The following is an 18,768-nucleotide window of genomic DNA, read 5'->3' on the forward strand; positions in this document are numbered from 1 at the left end:
AGTGGAAAACCACACTACAGGCTGATCCAACTTTGATGTAATGTCCTTAAAACAAGTCAAAATGAGGCTCAGTAGTGTGTGTGGCCTCCACGTGCCTGTATGACCTCCCTACAACACCTGGGCATGCTCCTGATGAGGTGGCGGATGGTCTCCTGAGGGATCTCCTCCCAGACCTGGACTAAAGCATCCGCCAACTCCTGGACAGTCTGTGGTGCAACGTGGCGTTGGTGGATGGAGCGAGACATGATGTCCCAGATGTGCTCAATTGGATTCAGGTCTGGGGAACGGGCGGGCCAGTCCATAGCATCAATGCCTTCCTCTTGCAGGAACTGCTGACACACTCCAGCCACATGAGGTCTAGCATTGTCTTGCATTAGGAGGAACCCAGGGCCAACCGCACCAGCATATGGTCTCACAAGGGGTCTGAGGATCTCATCTCGGTACCTAATGGCAGTCAGGCTACCTCTGGCGAGCACATGGAGGGCTGTGCGGCCCCCCAAAGAAATGCCACCCCACACCATGACTGACCCACCGCCAAACCGGTCATGCTGGAGGATGTTGCAGGCAGCAGAACGTTCTCCACGGCGTCTCCAGACTCTGTCACGTCTGTCACGTGCTCAGTGTGAACCTGCTTTCATCTGTGAAGAGCACAGGGCGCCAGTGGCGAATTTGCCAATCTTGGTGTTCTCTGGCAAATGCCAAACGTCCTGCACGGTGTTGGGCTGTAAGCACAACCCCCACCTGTGGACGTCGGGCCCTCATACCACCCTCATGGAGTCTGTTTCTGACCGTTTGAGCAGACACATGCACATTTGTGGCCTGCTGGAGGTCATTTTGCAGGGCTCTGGCAGTGCTTCTCCTGCTCCTCCTTGCACAAAGGCGGAGGTAGTGGTCCTGCTGCTGGGTTGTTGCCCTCCTACGGCCTCCTCCACATCTCCTGATGTACTGGCCTGTCTCCTGGTAGCGCCTCTATGCTCTGGACACTACGCTGACAGACACAGCATACCTTCTTGCCACAGCTCACATTGATGTGCCATCCTGGATGAGCTGCACTACCTGAGCCACTTGTGTGGGTTGTAGACTCCGTCTCATGCTACCACTAGAGTGAAAGCACCGCCAGCATTCAAAAGTGACCAAAACATCAGCCAGGAAGCATAGGAACTGAGAAGTGGTCTGTGGTTACCACCTGCAGAACCAGTCCTTTATTGGGGGTGTCTTGCTAATTGCCTATAATTTCCACCTGTTGTCTATTCCATTTGCACAACAGCATGTGAAATTTATTGTCAATCAGTGTTGCTTCCTAAGTGGACAGTTTGATTTCACAGAAGTGTGATTGACTTGGAGTTACATTGTGTTGTTTAAGTGTTCCCTTTATTTTTTTGAGCAGTGTATTTACCAAATACTTTTTTTTTAACTTTAGTGTAACACAATAACATAACAATAACGAGGCTATATACAGGGGCTATATACTGGTACTGAGACAGGTTAGAGGTAATTTGTACATGTAGGCAGGGGTGAAGTGACTATGCATAGGTAATAAACAGCGAGTAGCAGCAGTGTACAAAACAAATGGGGGGTTCGTCAATGTAATACTCCGGTGGCCATTTGATTAATGGTTCAGCAGTCTTATGGTTTGGGTGTAGAAGCTGTTAAGGAGCCTTTTGGACCTAGACTTGGCGCTCCGGTACTGCTTACCGTGCGGTAGCAGAGAAAACAGTCTATGACTTGGGTGACTGGAGACTCCTGACAATTTTATGGGCTTTCCTCTGACACCGCCTATTATATAGGTCCTGGACTGCAGGAAGCTTGGCTGAAGTGATGTACTGGGTCGTACACACTACCCTCTGTAGCACCTTACGTTCAGATGCCGAGCAGTTGCCATACCAGGCGGTGATGGAACCAGTCAGGATTCTCTCGGGTGCAACTGTAGAACTTTTTGAAAATCTGGGGACCCATGCCAAATATTTTCAGTCTCCTGAGGCGGAAAAGGTTTTGTCGTGCCCTCTTCACGACTGTCTTGGTGTGTTTGGACCATGACTGGTTGTTGGTGATGTGGACACCAAGGAACTTGAAACTCTCGACCCACTCCACTCCAGCCCAGTCAATGATAATGGGGGCCTGTTCGGCTAGCCTTTTCCTGTAGTCCACGATCAGCTCCTTTGTCTTGCTCACATTGAGGGAGAGGTTGTTGTCCTAGCACCACACTGCCAGTTCTCTGACCTCTGCCCTATAGGCTGTCTCATCGTTGTCGTTGATCAGGCCTACCACTGTTGTGTCGTCAGTAAACTAAATGATGGTGTTGGAGTCATTTTTGGCCACGCAGTCATGGGTGAACAGGGAGTACAGGAGGGGACTAAGTACACACCCCTGAGGGGCACCAGTGTTGAGGATCAGCGTGGCAGACATGTTGTTGCCTACCCTTACAACCTGGGGGCAGCCCATCAGGAAGTCCAGGATCCAGTTTCAGAGGGAGGTGTTTAGTCCCAGGGTCCTTAGCTTAGTGATGAGCTTCGTGGGCACTATGGTGTTGAACGCTGAGCTGTAGTCAATGAACAGCATTCTCACATAGGTGTTCCTTTTGTCCAGCTGGGAAAGGGCAGTGTGGAGTGTGATTGAGATCGTGTCATCTGTGGATCTGTTGGGGCGGTATGCGAATTGGAGTGGGTCTAGGGTATCCGGGAGGATGCTGTTGATGTGAGCCATGACCAGCCTTTCAAAGCACTTCATGGCTACCGACATGAGTGCTACGGGGCAGTTATAATTTAGGCAGGTTACCTTCACTTCCTTGGGCACAGGGACTATGGTGGTCTGCTTGAAACATGTAGGTATAACAGACTCAGTTAAGGAGAGGTTGAAAATGTGCTACTACACCAGCTCTGACGCGCATCGGATGTGGCAGGGCTTATTACGGACTACAAAGGGAAACCCAGATGCGAGCTGCCCAGTGACGCAAGCCTACCAGACGAGCTAAATGCTTTTATGCTCGCTTCGAGGCAAGCAACACTTAAGCATGCACAAGAGTACCAGCTGTTCTGGATGACAGTGTGATAACGCTCTCGGTAGCCGATGTGATTAAGACCTTTAAACAGGTTAACATTCACAAAGCCACGCCAGATGGATTACCAGGACGCTTCTGGGTGAGCATTTTCTTGTTTGCTTATGGCCTTATCGAGTTAGTTGAGTGCGCTCTTAATGCCAGCATCGGTCTGTGGTGGTAAATAGACGGCTATGAATAATATAGATGAGAACCCTCTTGGTAGATAGTGTGGTTTACAGCTTATCATAAGGTACTCTACCTCAGGCGAGCAATACCTTGAGACTTCTACATGAAAGAGGTTTATTTAAGCAATAAGACCCGAGGGTGTGTGGTATATGGCCAATATACCACGACTAAGGGCTGTTCTTACGCACGACGCGGAGTGCCTGGACACAGCCCTTGGTCGTGGTATATTGGCCATATATCACAAACCCCAGAGGTACCTTATTGCTATTATAAACTGGTTACCAACGTAATTAGAAAATGTAAAATAAATGTTTTGTCATACCCATGGTATACGGTCTGATATACCACGGCTGTCAGCCAATCAGCATTCAGGGCTCAAACCACCCAGTTTATAATTATTTATCTTAATTACAACACTGTGGGGCAATATTCAGGAGGTGTTTTGCTGAAATACCCTTTGTTTTGATACTGTTTTGGATACCTTTGCAGGTTTTAAATTGTTACTAAATTGTTACTACTGATTAGTTTAGCAAGCTTTAATTACATTTCAGTAATCAATTTCAGAAATATTTGTACCACACTGTGAGATACAGTCCAGTAATACCAAACTTCGAAATGTAGGTCAGTCAAGCCATCATAACATATAACAAAACCATAACACCACAACATCCAAGCTTCATTCATCCAACAAAGAATAGAGATGTCCGCTTACAAAAATATATGGGGAGCTTGTTTGTGAAACCCTGTGAAATCACGTTTATCTGATTGTTGGAAAAAAAATGCTAAGTGGAAGACAGAAGCTTTGAAAGCAGTCGTTGGCACCGAGGATGGTCATTGTCTGTTATTTATGACTCCCTCCCTCTCTTTCTCTCTCCTCTCTTTGTACTTCCCTCTCTTTCTGGGTGAGTTCCAGCCAGAGGGAGCTTGGTCATCATGCGTCTCTCCTGTCTCCGACTCCTGCAGTTCCCACACACTCTGTCCCAGACTGAGTCATACAGTATGTACTGCCACACACGCACAAGCGCGCACACATACTTGCGCACATGAATCCATGCACACAACTGTGTTTTCATAACACAGACTGCTCTATGAGGGGTGTGGTTGCTGTGAGTGTATCTTTCTGAGTAGGCATTTTCCTTCAACAACTTTAAGCACACTCTTTTCTCAGCCAAAGTATTGCTAAGAAGTGACTTAGTTTGATGTCCTGATCAAAATGTAAGGAGCTAATTTATCATCAAGCCAGCCATGACGAGCATCTTTACATCTTTGGTCATGTAATTGAATATACCAGAATCAGGTTTCTGTGACGGATTCAAGTAATGTAATGTCAGCCTGGTCTCATAGACTAGACTTAACAGAGTAAAAGCAAATCCGGGACACTTAAATTAGTATGATATGTTAGGTATGGTTACATAAGACAAAAACGAAAGTAGGGTGGTTGGTCGGGGTTGAAGGTTAGGCGTATAACCAAACGTTTGTGAGTTCGAATCTCATCAAGGACAACTTCAGCATTTTAGCAACTTTTCAACTACTTACTACTTTTTTGCAATTTACATGTTCGCTAACCCATCCCTAACCTTAAGCCTTTTTGCTAACCCTTCCCCTAACCTAAACCCTTTAACCTACAGTGGGGGAAAAAAAGTATTTGATCCCCTGCTGATTTTGTACGTTTGCCCACTTACAAAGAAATGATTAGTCTCTAATTTTAATAGTAGGTTTATTTGAACAGTGAGAGACAGAATAACAACAAATATATCCAGAAAAACGCATGTCAAAAATGTTATAAATTGATTTGCATTTTAATGAGGGAAATAAGTATTTGACCCCCTCTCAATCAGAAAGATTTCTGGCTCCCAGGTGTCTTTTATACAGGTAACAAGCTGAGATTAGGAGCTCCTAAGGGAGTGCTCCTAACCGCAGCTTGTTACCTGTAAAAAAGACACCTGTCCACAGAAGCAATCAATCAATCAATCAGATTCCAAACTCTCCACCATGGTCAAGACCAAAGAGCTCTCCAAGGATGTCAGGGACAAGATTGTAGACCTACACAAGGCTGGAATGGGCTACAAGACCATCGCCAAGCAGCTTGGTGAGAAGGTGACAACAGTTGGTGCGATTATTCGCAAATGGAAGAAACACAAAAGAACTGTCAATATCCCTCGGCCTGGGGCTCCTTGCAAGATCTCACCTCGTGGAGTTGCAATGATCATGAGAACGGTGAGGAATCAGCCAGAACTACACGGGAGGATCTTGTCAATGATCTCAAGGCAGCTGGGACCATAGTCACCAAGAAAATAATTGGTAACACACTACGCCGTGAAGGACTGAAACCCTGCAGCGCCCACAAGGTCCCCCTGCTCAAGAATACATATACATGCCCGTCTGAAGTTTGCCAATGAACATCTGAATGACTCAGAGGAGAACTGGTGAAAGTGTTGTGGTCAGATGAGACCAAAATGGAGCTCTTTGACATCAACTCAACTCGCCGTGTTTGGAGGAGGAGGAATGCTGCCTATGACCCCAAGAACACCATCTCCACCGTCAAACATGGAGGTGGAAACATTATGCTTTGGGGGTGTTTTTTGCTAAGGGGACAGGACAACTTCACTACATCAAAGGGACGATGGACGGGGCCATGTACCGTCAAATCTTGGGTGAGGACCTCCTTCCCTCAGCCAGTGCATTGAAAATGGGTCGTGGATGGGTATTCCAGCATGACAATGACCCAAAACACACGGCCAAGGCAACAAAGGATTGGCTCAAGAAGAAGCACATTAAGGTCCTGGAGTGGCCTTGCCAGTCTCCAGACCTTAATCCCATAGAAAATCTGTGGAGGGAGCTGAAGGTTCGAGTTGCCAAATGTCAGCCTCGAAACCTTAATGACTTGGAGAAGATCTGCAAAGAGGAGTGGGACAAAATCCCTCCTGAGATGTGTGCGAACCTGGTTGCCAACTACAAGAAACGTCTGACCTCTGTGATTGCCAACAAGGGTTTTGCCACCAAGTACTAAGTCATGTTTTGCAGAGGGGTCAAATACTTATTTCCCTCATTAAAATGCTAATCATTTTCTAAAATTTTTGACATGCGTTTTTCTGGATTTTTGTTGTTGTTATTCTGTCTCTCACTCAAATAAACCTACTATTAAAATTATAGACTGATCATTTCTTTGTAAGTGGGCCAAAATCAGCAGGGGATCAAATACTTTTTTCCCCCACTGTAGGTTAAAGGGTTTAGGTTAAATGTTGAGACCGAGTCGGCAGACCATTCCTTAAAAATGGAACTCTATAGGAGAAAGCCCTGCCTCCAGCTGTTTGCTTAGAAATTCTAGGGACAGTTAGGAGGCCTGTGTCTTGTGACCGTAGCGTACGTGTAGGTATGTACGGCAGGACCACATCGGAAAGATTGGTAGGAGCAAGCCCATGTAATGCTTTGTAGGTTAGCAGTAAAACCTTAATCAGCCCTTCCCTTAACAGGAAGCCAGTGTAGAGAGGCTAGCACTGGAGTAATATGATAACATTTTTGGGTTCTAGTCAAGATTCTAGCAGCCGTGTTTAGCACTAACTGAAGTTTATTTAGTGCTTTATCCGGGTAGCCGGAAAGTAGAGCATTGTAGTAGTCTAACCTAGAAGTGACAAAATCATGGATTTCTATTTCTGCGTCATTATTGGACAGAAAGTTTCTCATTTTTGCAATGCTACGTAGATGGAAAAATGCTGTCCTTGAAACAGTCTTGGTATGTTCCTCAAAAGAGAGATCAGGGTCCAGAGTAACGCCGAGGTCCTTCAGTTTTATTTGAGACAACTGTACAACCATCAAGATTAATTGTCAGATTCAACAGAAGATCTCTTTGTTTCTTGGGACCTAGAACAAGCATCTCTGTTTTGTCCGAGTTTAAAAGTAGAACATTTGCAGCCATCCACTTCCTTATGTCTGAAACACAGGCTTCCAGCGAGGGCAATTTTGGGGCTTCACCATGTTTCATCGAAATGTACAGCTGTGTGTCATCCGCATAGCAGTGAAAGTTAACATTATGTTTCTGGATGACATCACCAAGAGGTAAAATATATAGTGAAAACAATAGTGGTTCTAAAACGGAACCTTGAGGAACACTGCAATTTACAGTTGATTTGTCAGAGGACAAACCATCCACAGAGACAAACTGATATCTTTCCGACAGAAAAGATCTAAACCAGGCCAGAACTTGAACGTGTAGACCAATTTGGGTTTCCAATCTCTCCAAAAGAATGTGGTGATCGATGGTATCAAAAGCAGCACTAAGGTCTAGGAGCACGAGGACAGATGTAGAGCCTCAGTCTGACGCCATTAAAACGTAATTTACCACCTTCACAAGTGCAGTCTCAGTGCTATGATGGGGTCTACAACCAAAGCAGGAAGTACCAGTGACTTGCTCAATATGGAAGAGGTCAGATGAAGCAGATGCTAAGCTAAAGGACTGTTTTGCTAGCACAGACTGGAATAGGTTCCGGGACGCATCCGATGGCATTGAGGAGTATACCACATCAGTTGCCGGCTCATCAGTAGGTGCATTAATGACGTTGTCCCCCACAGTGACTGTACGTACATACCCCAACCAGAAACCATGGATTATAGGCAACATCATCACTGAGCTAAAAGGTAGAGCTGCCGCTTTCAAGGAGCGGGACTCTAACCTGGATGCTTATAAGAAATCTCGCTATGCCCTCCGATGAACCATAAAACAGGCAAAGCGTAAATACAGGACTAAGATTGAATCCTACTACACTGGCTCCGACGCTTGTCGGATGTGGCAGGGCTTGCAAACTACTACGGACTATAAAGGGAAGCCCAGCAGCGAGCTGCCGAATGACAACCAGACAAGCTAAATTACTTCTATGTGCGCTTCGAGGCAAGCAACACTGAAGCATGCATGAAAGCACCAGCTGTTCAGGACAACTGTGTGATCATGCTCGCCATAGCCAATGTGAGTAAGTCCTTTAAACAGGTCAACATTCACAAGGCTACAGGGCCAGACGGATTACCAGGACTTGTACTCCAAGCATGAGCTGACCAACAGGCAAGTGTCTCCACTGACATTTTCAACCTCTCCCTGGCCGAGTCTGTAATACCTACGTTTCAAGCAGACCACCATAGTCCCTGTGCCCAAGAATACCAAGGTAACCTGCCTAAATGACTACTTTTACGCTGCTGCCACACGCTGTTTATTATCTATTATCTATGCATAATCACTTTACCCCAACCTACATGTACATATTACCTCAATTACCTCGACTAACCTGTGCCCCCGCACATTGACTCAGTGGTACCCCTGTATATAGCCTCGTTTTTTTATTAAATAAACTAAACTCTCATTTTTCTTAACTGTATTGTTGGTTAAGGTCTACATCTGTTGTATTCGGCGCATGTGACAAATACAATTTGATTTGATTCAAGGGCCTTTATAGCAATTGCACTTTGACCCCAGTCAATAAATAAATATATATTTTTTTTTAATCTTTATTTTAACAGGGAAAACAGACTGAGACCTGGATCTCTTTTACGGCTGTGCCCTGTGTAAACATGTTGACATGTACAGTTTTAGGCATACAGACTAGAACATTTCAAACATACAAAACATATAACACATTTGTCCGTGAAAGATCCTTCATAGTAATCAGAGAGGAATGAAAATAGTTGTCAACTTTTAAATAGGCTAATGGCGAATGTCTGTTGAATGTCTGATATAAAACCTTCTTGACTTTGGTAAATGCAGGGTGTTTCATTTTGCCACGGAGGACGCATTCAGTCTTCAGTGAGGTCCGGAGGGCTGCATTGAAAATTGGTTATATTTCCTTGTCGAAATCGATCCATATTTATTTTCGATTATACCTGTCTAGCTTTCATTTCGGTGATTATTAGTGAGCTGGACATAGACAAAAAAAATATGAATATAGGTCCATTAACATTTATACACAGTTTCAATTGGATTTTTGATTTCATTCAAAAGTATATTGAGTTCGCCCCCCGGTGTCACCTAATGTAGCAAGCATAAAAAGACACCTGAGCGGAGTCCCCACATAGTATTTTCAACCTAGCTTTGAAACTGGAAGCATCCGCTTTCTTCCGACCTCGCGGAAAGTGCACAAGTGCTATGTTACAGATCATAACTATGATGTTAGCTTGATTTTCTAAAGTGGCTTTGAAATGGTTATAGCCGAGCGGCTTTGATTTCATGACCTAGTAGCCATGAAACGGTTTCCCAATGTCGCTATCATACATGGGATCAATTCGGTTGTCTCGGTTTTTATACAGGACTACAGGGACTGAGGACAAGGCTGGGTAGGGTGTGTCATGAATGTTTTGATAGAGCTCCCGTTCATAAATGCATAAAGACACAAACATGCATACGCATAAACAAAGACACGCCTAACCACCCACAAACCTCCTCTCCCTTAAAGTGAGACTGGGGCAATAAATGCATATTTTGCTGAGAAACCAGGAAGAGAGGAATTGGCATTCATTGGCTGGGAGTCAGCTGAGAGCTCACAGTGGTGGAGAGTGTGTCCAAAACGGTACCCTGTTCCTTATAAAGCGCACTACTTAAGTAGACTGAGGCAATAAAAACTTTAGTGCACTATATAAGGAATAGGGTGCCATTTGGGACATAACTTGAGAGTTGGGAATGATGAAGTCTGAATTTTTGCATCCCAAAATAATAAAAACAGGGGAGGCCGCAATCCCAAAAAGACGACTAAACTCCCACATCCTCTGCTTATACCCCAAATGATCACTAGATCCTGAAGACTTTCACTACTTATCAGACTCCATTTTGCATGAGAAGTAGGCTATCCTCCCATTGACAAAGTTTGTATATTTGCATTGCAATACACGGAGGTTTGTGCCCTTGATGCCGATTGGCCGACAGCTGTGGTATATCAGACCGTATACCACAGGTATGACAAAACATTTTTATATTAGTAATAAAGCAACTCAGGGGTTTTTGGTATATGGCCAATGGCTGTACCCAGGCACTCTGCGTTGCGCATATGAACAGCCCTCTGCCGTGGTATATTGGCCATATACCACACCCCCTCGTGCTAAAACACACAAATGCTACTTTCCCATTTTTCAACCGCAGCGTAATAAGTAGGGACAAATCAAGTTGACTATAAATGAAATAAATCTCAAAGTCAGGTCAAGCAGGAGGAAAAAGCTTGCTTGTTTTTTCCATTTGGAGTGATTCCTCTACAAATGCATTTGCAAGTGTCTCATTCTGACTATTTTGGTGAAAGACAGGCTTGTTCCCACGCAGGTTAGGGCTGTGTACAAACCTTTTAAACTCTCTCACGTGTCTGCTGAGACTGTTAGTTCATGTGTGAGAGAGGACAGGGATAGTCGAGGCTCAAAGGCTCATCATTGTTCAACACTCAACAGCAAATGCGGCTCATCCGCCATGTCATCAAGTCTACACCTACCGACTTACGGCACCAGACAGACCATTTGCCCCAGAAAGCAATGGAATACAAAGACTAAGCTCTTTTTGTACAAAATATTTTAATAAATATTACTTTCCAAAAAACAAAACAAAGACTTGCCAGGAACAACCCCCTCCCCCCAAAAAATACTTTAATTCTCAAGTTCTTAACACACTAAAGTGAAATGTACACATACTTTCTCTTATATCATGATATTCAGGGCAAACAAAAAAATAAATTAAAAAAAGTTTACAGCCTTGTGGTCTCCGTCCAATCCAGAAAGGCTATGTGTCACATGACAGTTTTACAGTGTTCTTATTGGATCTCCTCTCTTCAAGTATCTCAATGGTCGAGTTTGTTTTGCATGGCCTGGTGACCCAAGTTTGCTCATTGTAGACCATTCCATTGGTCCTTAAGTGAAACCTCCACCCACCTAGGGCACCGGGCCATGCAAAACAAATTCCACCCTTTATTAGAGTTCATTACAATATATGGAAATAAGATGCAAAGTAATCGCATACATCGAAACAGTTACATTTTCTACAAAGATTCTAAGGACATTTTTTCCCTGTTCTTGACACTTGTTATGCTGTACATGCAAACATCAGGCTATCAACAAAAAAAAGCTCCCTTAAAAGTATTTAATTGGCAAGCAATGTGTCTGCCACATTGAGTTGTTTCAAATGACCCTCCATGTTATTTTGTCCTTTCCCCTGCCATCCCGTTTACATTTAAGTACTTACAAAAAGAGTCCTGGCAAATATACCATAGAAATGGTTTCAAAACAAACAAACTTTTTTTTTTTTTTTTGGTGGACACAAATGCCCATCTAAATTGTTCAAAAATAAACTATTCTTTCAAGAACACTTTTGGCATTTATGAAACAAAGTGAGGTTCAAAAGTATTTGGACAGTGAAACATTTTGTTGTTTTGGTTCTGTACTCCAGCACTTTAGATTTGAAATTATACAATGACTGAAGTTAAATTGCTGACTGTCAGCTTTAATTTGAGGGTATTTTCATTGATTCATGTGGATGTTACCATGATTACAGAAAGTCATGAATGATGAAAAATGAAAGTTCAGGCATGCATATATATATATCTCACTCCCTCCACAAAATATGCTATTCTCATGTTATTGGTAATGGTGAGAGGTTAGCGTGTCTTGGGGTATGATCTTTGTGCCTCCAACTTTCTCACTCATTCACGATTATCTGTAATCATGGTAGCATCCACATTAATGTAGAAGTGTTCAGAACCATTCTATTCATATTTACAATAAGTGACTCCAAAATGACATTAACATTTAGTTCATTTAGCAGACGCTCTTGAAATCAGAGCGACTTACAGTAGTGAGTGCATACATTTTTCGTACTAGTTCATACTGGTCCCCCTGTGGGAATCGAAACCACAACCCTGGCGTTGCAAGCCCCATACACATGAGACATTATTTACCATTCAATTCTATTGGGCACAAAATAATCTGAAACAAACAGAAACAGCATCCAACAAGTTTGTAGAGTCACAAGCTTGATGTAGTTGTTGCGTGCTAGGAATATGGGACTAAATACTAAACTTTTAACTACTTTAATACACAGTGAATTTGTCCGATGCTTTTGATTCCTTGAAATGGGTAGACCGTGTAGAAAAAGGTCATTTAAAAAAAGTTAACAATATGGATGAAAATACCCTCAAAATAAAGCTGACCGTCTGCACTTTAACCTCAGTCATTGTATCATTTCACATCCAAATTACTGTAGTACAGAGCCAAAACAACAAAAAATTGTCAATGTCTGTATATATTGGACCTGACTGTATATATTGAAACAATATTTTCAAAAATAAGGAAGTTGTACGCTTACAAAGCTGTCAAACCTTCAAATCTAAACAATGCATATAAATAAAAGGAATGATATTAAGGCTCTTGATTATTAAGTTAATAAATCAAATATACACAATGATTAATAAAAAAAAAATATTTACAGATCTATACATCATTCTACATTGACACAAATTCTTCATATCGGCAGCAACTGCTGACAGACTCAACCTGCCCCAAACAAAAATAAATAATATGTTTTGATAGTTGCTGTGGTATGGTGATGCGGAAGCGTGTACAAATACAAAACCAGTTAGAGGCTAAACCCACATTAATATTAAATTGTACACTTCGTATGACTACCGGGTGAAAGCCTGTTAAAAAGCCTTCGACAGCAGCTTACCGAACAACGTAGAGATGTTCTTACACGTACATCAATCTCCATTTACAGAAGTGCCGCCTCGAAGTTAACTGGTTTTTCGTAAAAAAAAAAAAAAAACGCGAACGCAGCACCCGGAAATCCAGCCAAACCACAGCCAACCGTTATTGCCAGTGTAAGCCAGCTTGTCGAAACATAAATTAAACACATGGAAATTTGTCTTCTTTGTGAAGGGTAAATCACAACTTTTTGATTCAAAAATATGACAACAGTATCAACAACTTTGGAGCGCCCCTCAGTTGACCTTCCAACGATGAGAAACCGGTTGAAGTGGTCAGGCCAAGGTCACCAAGCTGTGCGCTATACAATGAATTCCATTCGGTTTAAGCTCTGCGCCGACTCCAAGTCTCTGTTGTCCTGTTTGTTAATCCAGTTGGGGTGTTTGCCGGCCGTGCTGAGCGGCTGTGGGCTCCGCTCCTCCCGGTCCACTAGCGTATACGGTGTCTGCCTTGGGAACCTAGCCTTTTGAAACCTCTTCTCAGACTCCTCGTCATCCGAATGGTGGCTACCCACGTCTGAGTTGTTTGTTCTAATTTTGGCGTTGATAAGGGAGTTCTTGTCCTCGTAGTGATAGTGGTTGGGGTGTTCTTTAACTGGGGGTAGGCCATTGGCCAGACTGTGTTTATCGATGGGGTTCTTGATCTGGTTGAGCTGCTCGCGTACGTTGTTGACTGCGTTGTTGGTGTCTTCGGCTGTCGTCGCAGGGGACGACGACTGGGTGTTGACACCCGTGTGGGTGCTGGGCTTTCGGCGCCGCTTGATGCACCAGATAAAAGCAGAGGCCACAGCCAGGAGCCAGATGATGATGACTACGGACACCAGCAGGGGGACCAGGTAGTCTGCTGGAAGGAGAAAGGGAGGGAAGGCATTAGTTATCAAAGACTAGAACAAAGGAGGGAGACTCAGATATCAAAAACGATAGTTTAAGCAGAAGTTGACAGCAGCAGAAATGTGATCTTCTCCCTCTTCCAATTAACAATTTTGAACTGCAAAATTCCCCAAATCCTTCAACCAGGATTTCTGGAAAACATGGGAAATGTTCAGGAACTTTTCAAACCTGGGTACGTAAAACCATCCCACTACTAGTGAAGGTCAATGTCCTTGCAGAAACAAAAAAAATGGCTGCCTGTGCCCTCACCATTGGGGTTGTGGATCTGCCTCCTCTGGACGCGGACCTCGATGATGGCTGTGATGATAGTGCTGTTGCCGTTTCGCTTGCTGACCAGGTCTATGAACTTGTCTGTGATCTCCTTGATAGGGGCCTTGCCTCTTCTGGGGTCCTCCGTCGACTAACAAATAAGAACTAATTTAGTTAAGTCTTTGTACAAGAAACGTGTAACTTCCATATATCGCATTTGAAAGAATATTGAGTATACTGCGAGAAACAGGACAAATTAATCCTTATGCAAATGTAGTCATTCTGAGGATAAGACTGTCTGCTAAATGACTAATGTATGTTTCAAAATGATCATTTGCTTGTTCTTGACAATCATGGAATTGAGGGCAACATCTTTTGCCAAGCTGTACTTACGATGGCTACATGGATCTCGTTGTTGGCTGTGGCCGATGGCTCGCATGTCATGGACACCGAGTACTCCGACGAGAGGTTCCTCACCACATACAGACTCCTTAGCTCGCTGCAGATGTTCTCAACAGTCAAGCCCTGCCACACACAGAGAGATCAAAAAGGTTCAATGTATAAGTTCAAGTATTAAAGTATCGGCATCACAGTTAATCAAAAACTGCATACTGCTCCTAGTCTTACAAAGGAATATGAAATTGCTGCCAAACTGGATGTGACAATGGTTAAATTGACTTCCTAGTCTAAGTTTGAATATTTTTATGATGTGGCTTGTGCCAACTCACCTGTGGCATGGTGTCCTTGTTGAAGGTGAAGGTGACGTTGGCACAGTTGCTCTCGGGGTGGCACTTTGCGTGGGGCTTGGGACTGTGGGAGGCCGACCAGCACTCGCCCTGGCTGGGGCATGGCTTGACAAAACAGCACTCGTCCCGGACGGGCACACACATCTGACCGACCGGGCACTCGCCACCGCTGTGGCTTTTACTGTGGACCCGGCAGGATTTGGGACCGCACCAGATCTGGAGGGGGACAGGAATGTGGTCAACTGTGGTGATAATTTGTGGTCATTCATTGCATAGCTAGCTCACATCACTATGGGGATTGAATATGGTACAAACAAAACAAAAAAGACAGCTTGTAAAACCTGTGGTTTCGTACCATTGTACAGGTGACCTTCCCATTGTGGCACTGGCAGGTGTTGCAATCGTCGTCCCATTTGGTCCCGTCCACGGCCACCAGACCGTTGACAACACAGGGTCTCCCAGTAACTGCAAAGCAGGAGGCGGCGATTTTAGTCTCATCAAGATTGGACATTAAAAACATTTGCTATAGAGGCCCAAAATCCTAGATGTACCGTGTTCTATTCAGGTTGACTGTTTACACCTACATTGACTCTTGTTAAGACTTAGGTTCTTGTGATGTTAATAAAGCTATTGTACCGTGCGCTTATACATTGTTAATCTGATGTCCTGTTTATACACTGCTCAAAAAAATAAAAGGGAACACTTAAACAACACAATGTAACTCCAAGTCAATCACACTTCTGTGAAATCAAACTGTCCACTTAGGAAGCAACACTGATTGACAATAAATTTCACATGCTATTGTGCAAATGGAATAGACAACAGGTGGAAATTATAGGCAATTAGCAAGACACCCCCAATAAAGGAGTGGTTCTGCAGGTGGGGACCACAGACCACCTCAGTTCCTATGCTTCCTGGCAGATGTTTTGGTCACTTTTGAATGCTTGCGGTGCTTTCACGATAGTGGTAGCATGAGATGGAGTCTACAACCCACACAAGTGGCTCAGGTAGTGCAGCTCATCCAGGATGGCACATCAATGTGAGCTGTGGCAAGAAGGTTTGCTGTGTCTGTCAGTGTAGTGTCCAGAGCATGGAGGCGCTACCAGGAGACAGGCCAGTACATCAGGAGACGTGGAGGAGGCTGTAGGAGGGCAACAACCCAGCAGCAGGACCGCTACCTCCGCCCTTGTGCAAGGAGGAGCACTGCCAGAGCCCTGCAAAATGACCTCCAGCAAGCCACAAATGTGTATGTGTCTGCTCAAATGGTCAGAAACAGACTCCATGAGGGTGGTATGAGGGCCCGACGTCCACAGGTGGGGGTTGTGCTTACAGGCCAACACCGTGCAGGACGTTTGGCATTTGCCAGAGAACACCAAGATTGGCAAATTCGCCACTGGCGCCCTGTGCTCTTCACAGATGAAAGCAGGTTCACACTGAGCACGTGACAGACGTGACAGTCTGGAGACGCCGTGGAGAATGTTCTGCTGCCTGCAACATCCTCCAGCATGACAGGTTTGGCAGTGGGTCAGTGATGATGTGGGGTGGCATTTCTTTGGGGGGGCCGCACAGCCCTCCATGTGCCCGCCAGAGGTAGCCTGACTGCCATTAGGTACCGAGATGAGATCCTCAGACCCCTTGTGAGACCATATGCTGGTGCGGTTGGCCCTGGGTTCCTCCTAATGCAAGACAATGCTAGACCTCATGTGGCTGGAGTGTGTCAGCAGTTCCTGCAAGAGGAAGGCATTGATGCTATGGACTGGCCCGCCCGTTCCCCAGACCTGAATCCAATTGAGCACATCTGGGACATCATGTCTCGCTCCATCCACCAACGCCACGTTGCACCACAGACTGTCCAGGAGTTGGCGGATGCTTTAGTCCAGGTCTGGGAGGAGATCCCTCAGGAGACCATCCGCCACCTCATCAGGAGCATGCCCAGGCGTTGTAGGGAGGTCATACAGGCACATGGAGGTCACACACTACTGAGCCTCATTTTGACTTGTTTTAAGGACATTACATCAAAGTTGGATCAGCCTGTAGTGTGGTTTTCCACTTTAATTTTGAGTGTGACTCCAAATCCAGACCTCCATGGGTTGATAAATTGGATTTCCATTGATTATTTGTGTGTGATTTTGTTGTCAGCACATTCAACTATGTAAAGAAAAAAGTACTTAATAAGATTATTTCATTCATTCAGATCTAGGATGTGTTATTTTAGTGTTCCCTTTATTTTTTGAGCAGTATAGTTAGGTAAACACCACCTAAAGAGCTATAGCACAAGGAACAAAAATTCAGACTAAGTTTTCAACTAAAATACAGTCAATTGTAATGGCAAAATCCAACAGGGATGATCATGATGGAAAATGTATTTATTGAAGACAGTGTGAGCCGCTAAAGGAACACACGGAGGGTATAGGTCTTACCTTCTTGGCATCTGGGGCCGGCCCTCCCTGGTGGACACAGGCAGCGGTAGCCGTTGATCTCGTCGACGCAGGTGGAGCCGAACGCGCAAGGCGACGACTGGCACTCGTTGATGTCTGAGGGGACCAGATTGGCAACTGTTAGGGTACTACTCCATTTCTGTCACTTCATCTGTTCATCAATCTATATGCATCAGTCCATCTAGCCTACTGACTAACAGACTGAGTGACTACAAATCAGACTTCCAAATGAAACACGATACGTCTTGGAACCATTTTCCTTAGACTGATATTGTTCCCAGAGCCACAGACCAAACTGTGCTAATTACAAAGTAGTATAACGTCATAAAAAAAATATTTAAAAAATTTGAAGATCAAATACTTTCAAACTCTACCCTAGTTTCATTCCTAGTTAACAGTTGGACTAACTCTGGGTGGTCAAGTTATCATTGGGAATGAGTGCAGGTGATCAACTTCTCCACCTGAGCTCTTTAACTGGATCAAAGGGCTAACCGCAGCGTGAACTTTTCTAGCCAACTCATAAGCCCCATCCTCCATTGTGTTGTCCTACAAGCACCACCAAATCCAAAAGACAAACCTGATTTAGCCCCGACTTAACTGACTTTTGTCACAGCTTAAGAATAGTAAAGGGGGTGAGGGGAGAGGAACGCAAAGGGTTAACACTCACTAATCCTGCAGTCTGGTCCTGCGAATCCTGCGGCACACTCACACCGGTACCAGTTATCGCCGTCCACACAGGTTCCACTGTTATAGCTGCAGAGAAAAGGATTGAGACAGAGGTCAGGGGTCATAGTTCTTAACCAATAAGAATTTACTAAACGGGTAGGAAATATAATTCCATGTCTTAGAAAGTATCTAAATAAGCATCACTCAGAATTCCCTCTGCATTAAATGATTTCACCACAAAAATAGTTTAACAGATACATTTATTTTATTCTTAAAATGGCGTTGGGTAGAAGAGGAAGTGGAACAAGGTACAATGTCTGATTGTGAAGACTTGAGCAAACAGGGTTACGTGAGTTGTTTGTGGCTCTTTGTTGACGGTGAGTGTATACGCGAGCGTGTGTGTGTGTGTGTGTGTGTTATCAGCAACAGGACATTCCTGAGGGCAGATACGTTTACTGGGTCTAATTTGGCTTGGGATTGACTTACCAAGGTTGGGGATTGCAGTCGTTGGAATCTGTAAAATGAGAAATAAAAGAAAGTTGGGTTAGACAGAGGTTGGCTGATTAATTAGGGCCGATTTCAAGTTCATATATCAAATCGGTAATCGGCCTTTTTGGACGATTACATTGCAATCCACGAGGCGACGGCGTGGGAGGCTGGCCACCTGTTACGCGAGTGCCGCATCAAACTTATCTTAGAAAAAAAGCAATCAATCTTCACATAATCACCAGTTAACCTAGTAATATCATCAACCGTGTGTAGTTAACTAGCTTGTTTTGCGGTGCCTGTTAAATTTATCGTCGAATCACAGCCTACTTCAACTTCGCCAAACGGGTGATGATTTAACA

At 44.3% G+C, this 18,768-nt stretch overlaps 1 protein-coding gene across 3 annotated transcripts in view; it reads right to left on the bottom strand.

Moving 5' to 3' along the window:
* Positions 1-12,298: 12,298 nt before the first annotated feature.
* LOC115178908 (protein jagged-1b-like) overlaps positions 12,299-18,768 on the bottom strand; it is a 32,153-nt gene continuing 25,683 nt past the window's right edge. For 2 of the 3 annotated variants that reach the window (XM_029740331.1, XM_029740330.1), the window contains exons 19-26: positions 18,407-18,434; positions 17,922-18,007; positions 17,237-17,350; positions 15,172-15,281; positions 14,799-15,032; positions 14,464-14,595; positions 14,071-14,221; positions 12,299-13,774 (exon numbers count right to left, since the gene is read on the bottom strand). In XM_029740331.1, the coding sequence (XP_029596191.1) occupies positions 13,233-13,774; positions 14,071-14,221; positions 14,464-14,595; positions 14,799-15,032; positions 15,172-15,281; positions 17,237-17,350; positions 17,922-18,007; positions 18,407-18,434 (1,397 nt within the window). In that variant the 3' untranslated portion in view covers positions 12,299-13,232. The remainder of the gene's footprint in view (positions 13,775-14,070; positions 14,222-14,463; positions 14,596-14,798; positions 15,033-15,171; positions 15,282-17,236; positions 17,351-17,921; positions 18,008-18,406; positions 18,435-18,768) is intronic. The other variant, XM_029740332.1, reaches the window with a different exon arrangement.

Source organism: Salmo trutta, chromosome 38 (assembly GCF_901001165.1).
Source record: "Salmo trutta chromosome 38, fSalTru1.1, whole genome shotgun sequence".
In the NCBI taxonomy this organism is placed as follows: domain Eukaryota; kingdom Metazoa; phylum Chordata; class Actinopteri; order Salmoniformes; family Salmonidae; genus Salmo; species Salmo trutta.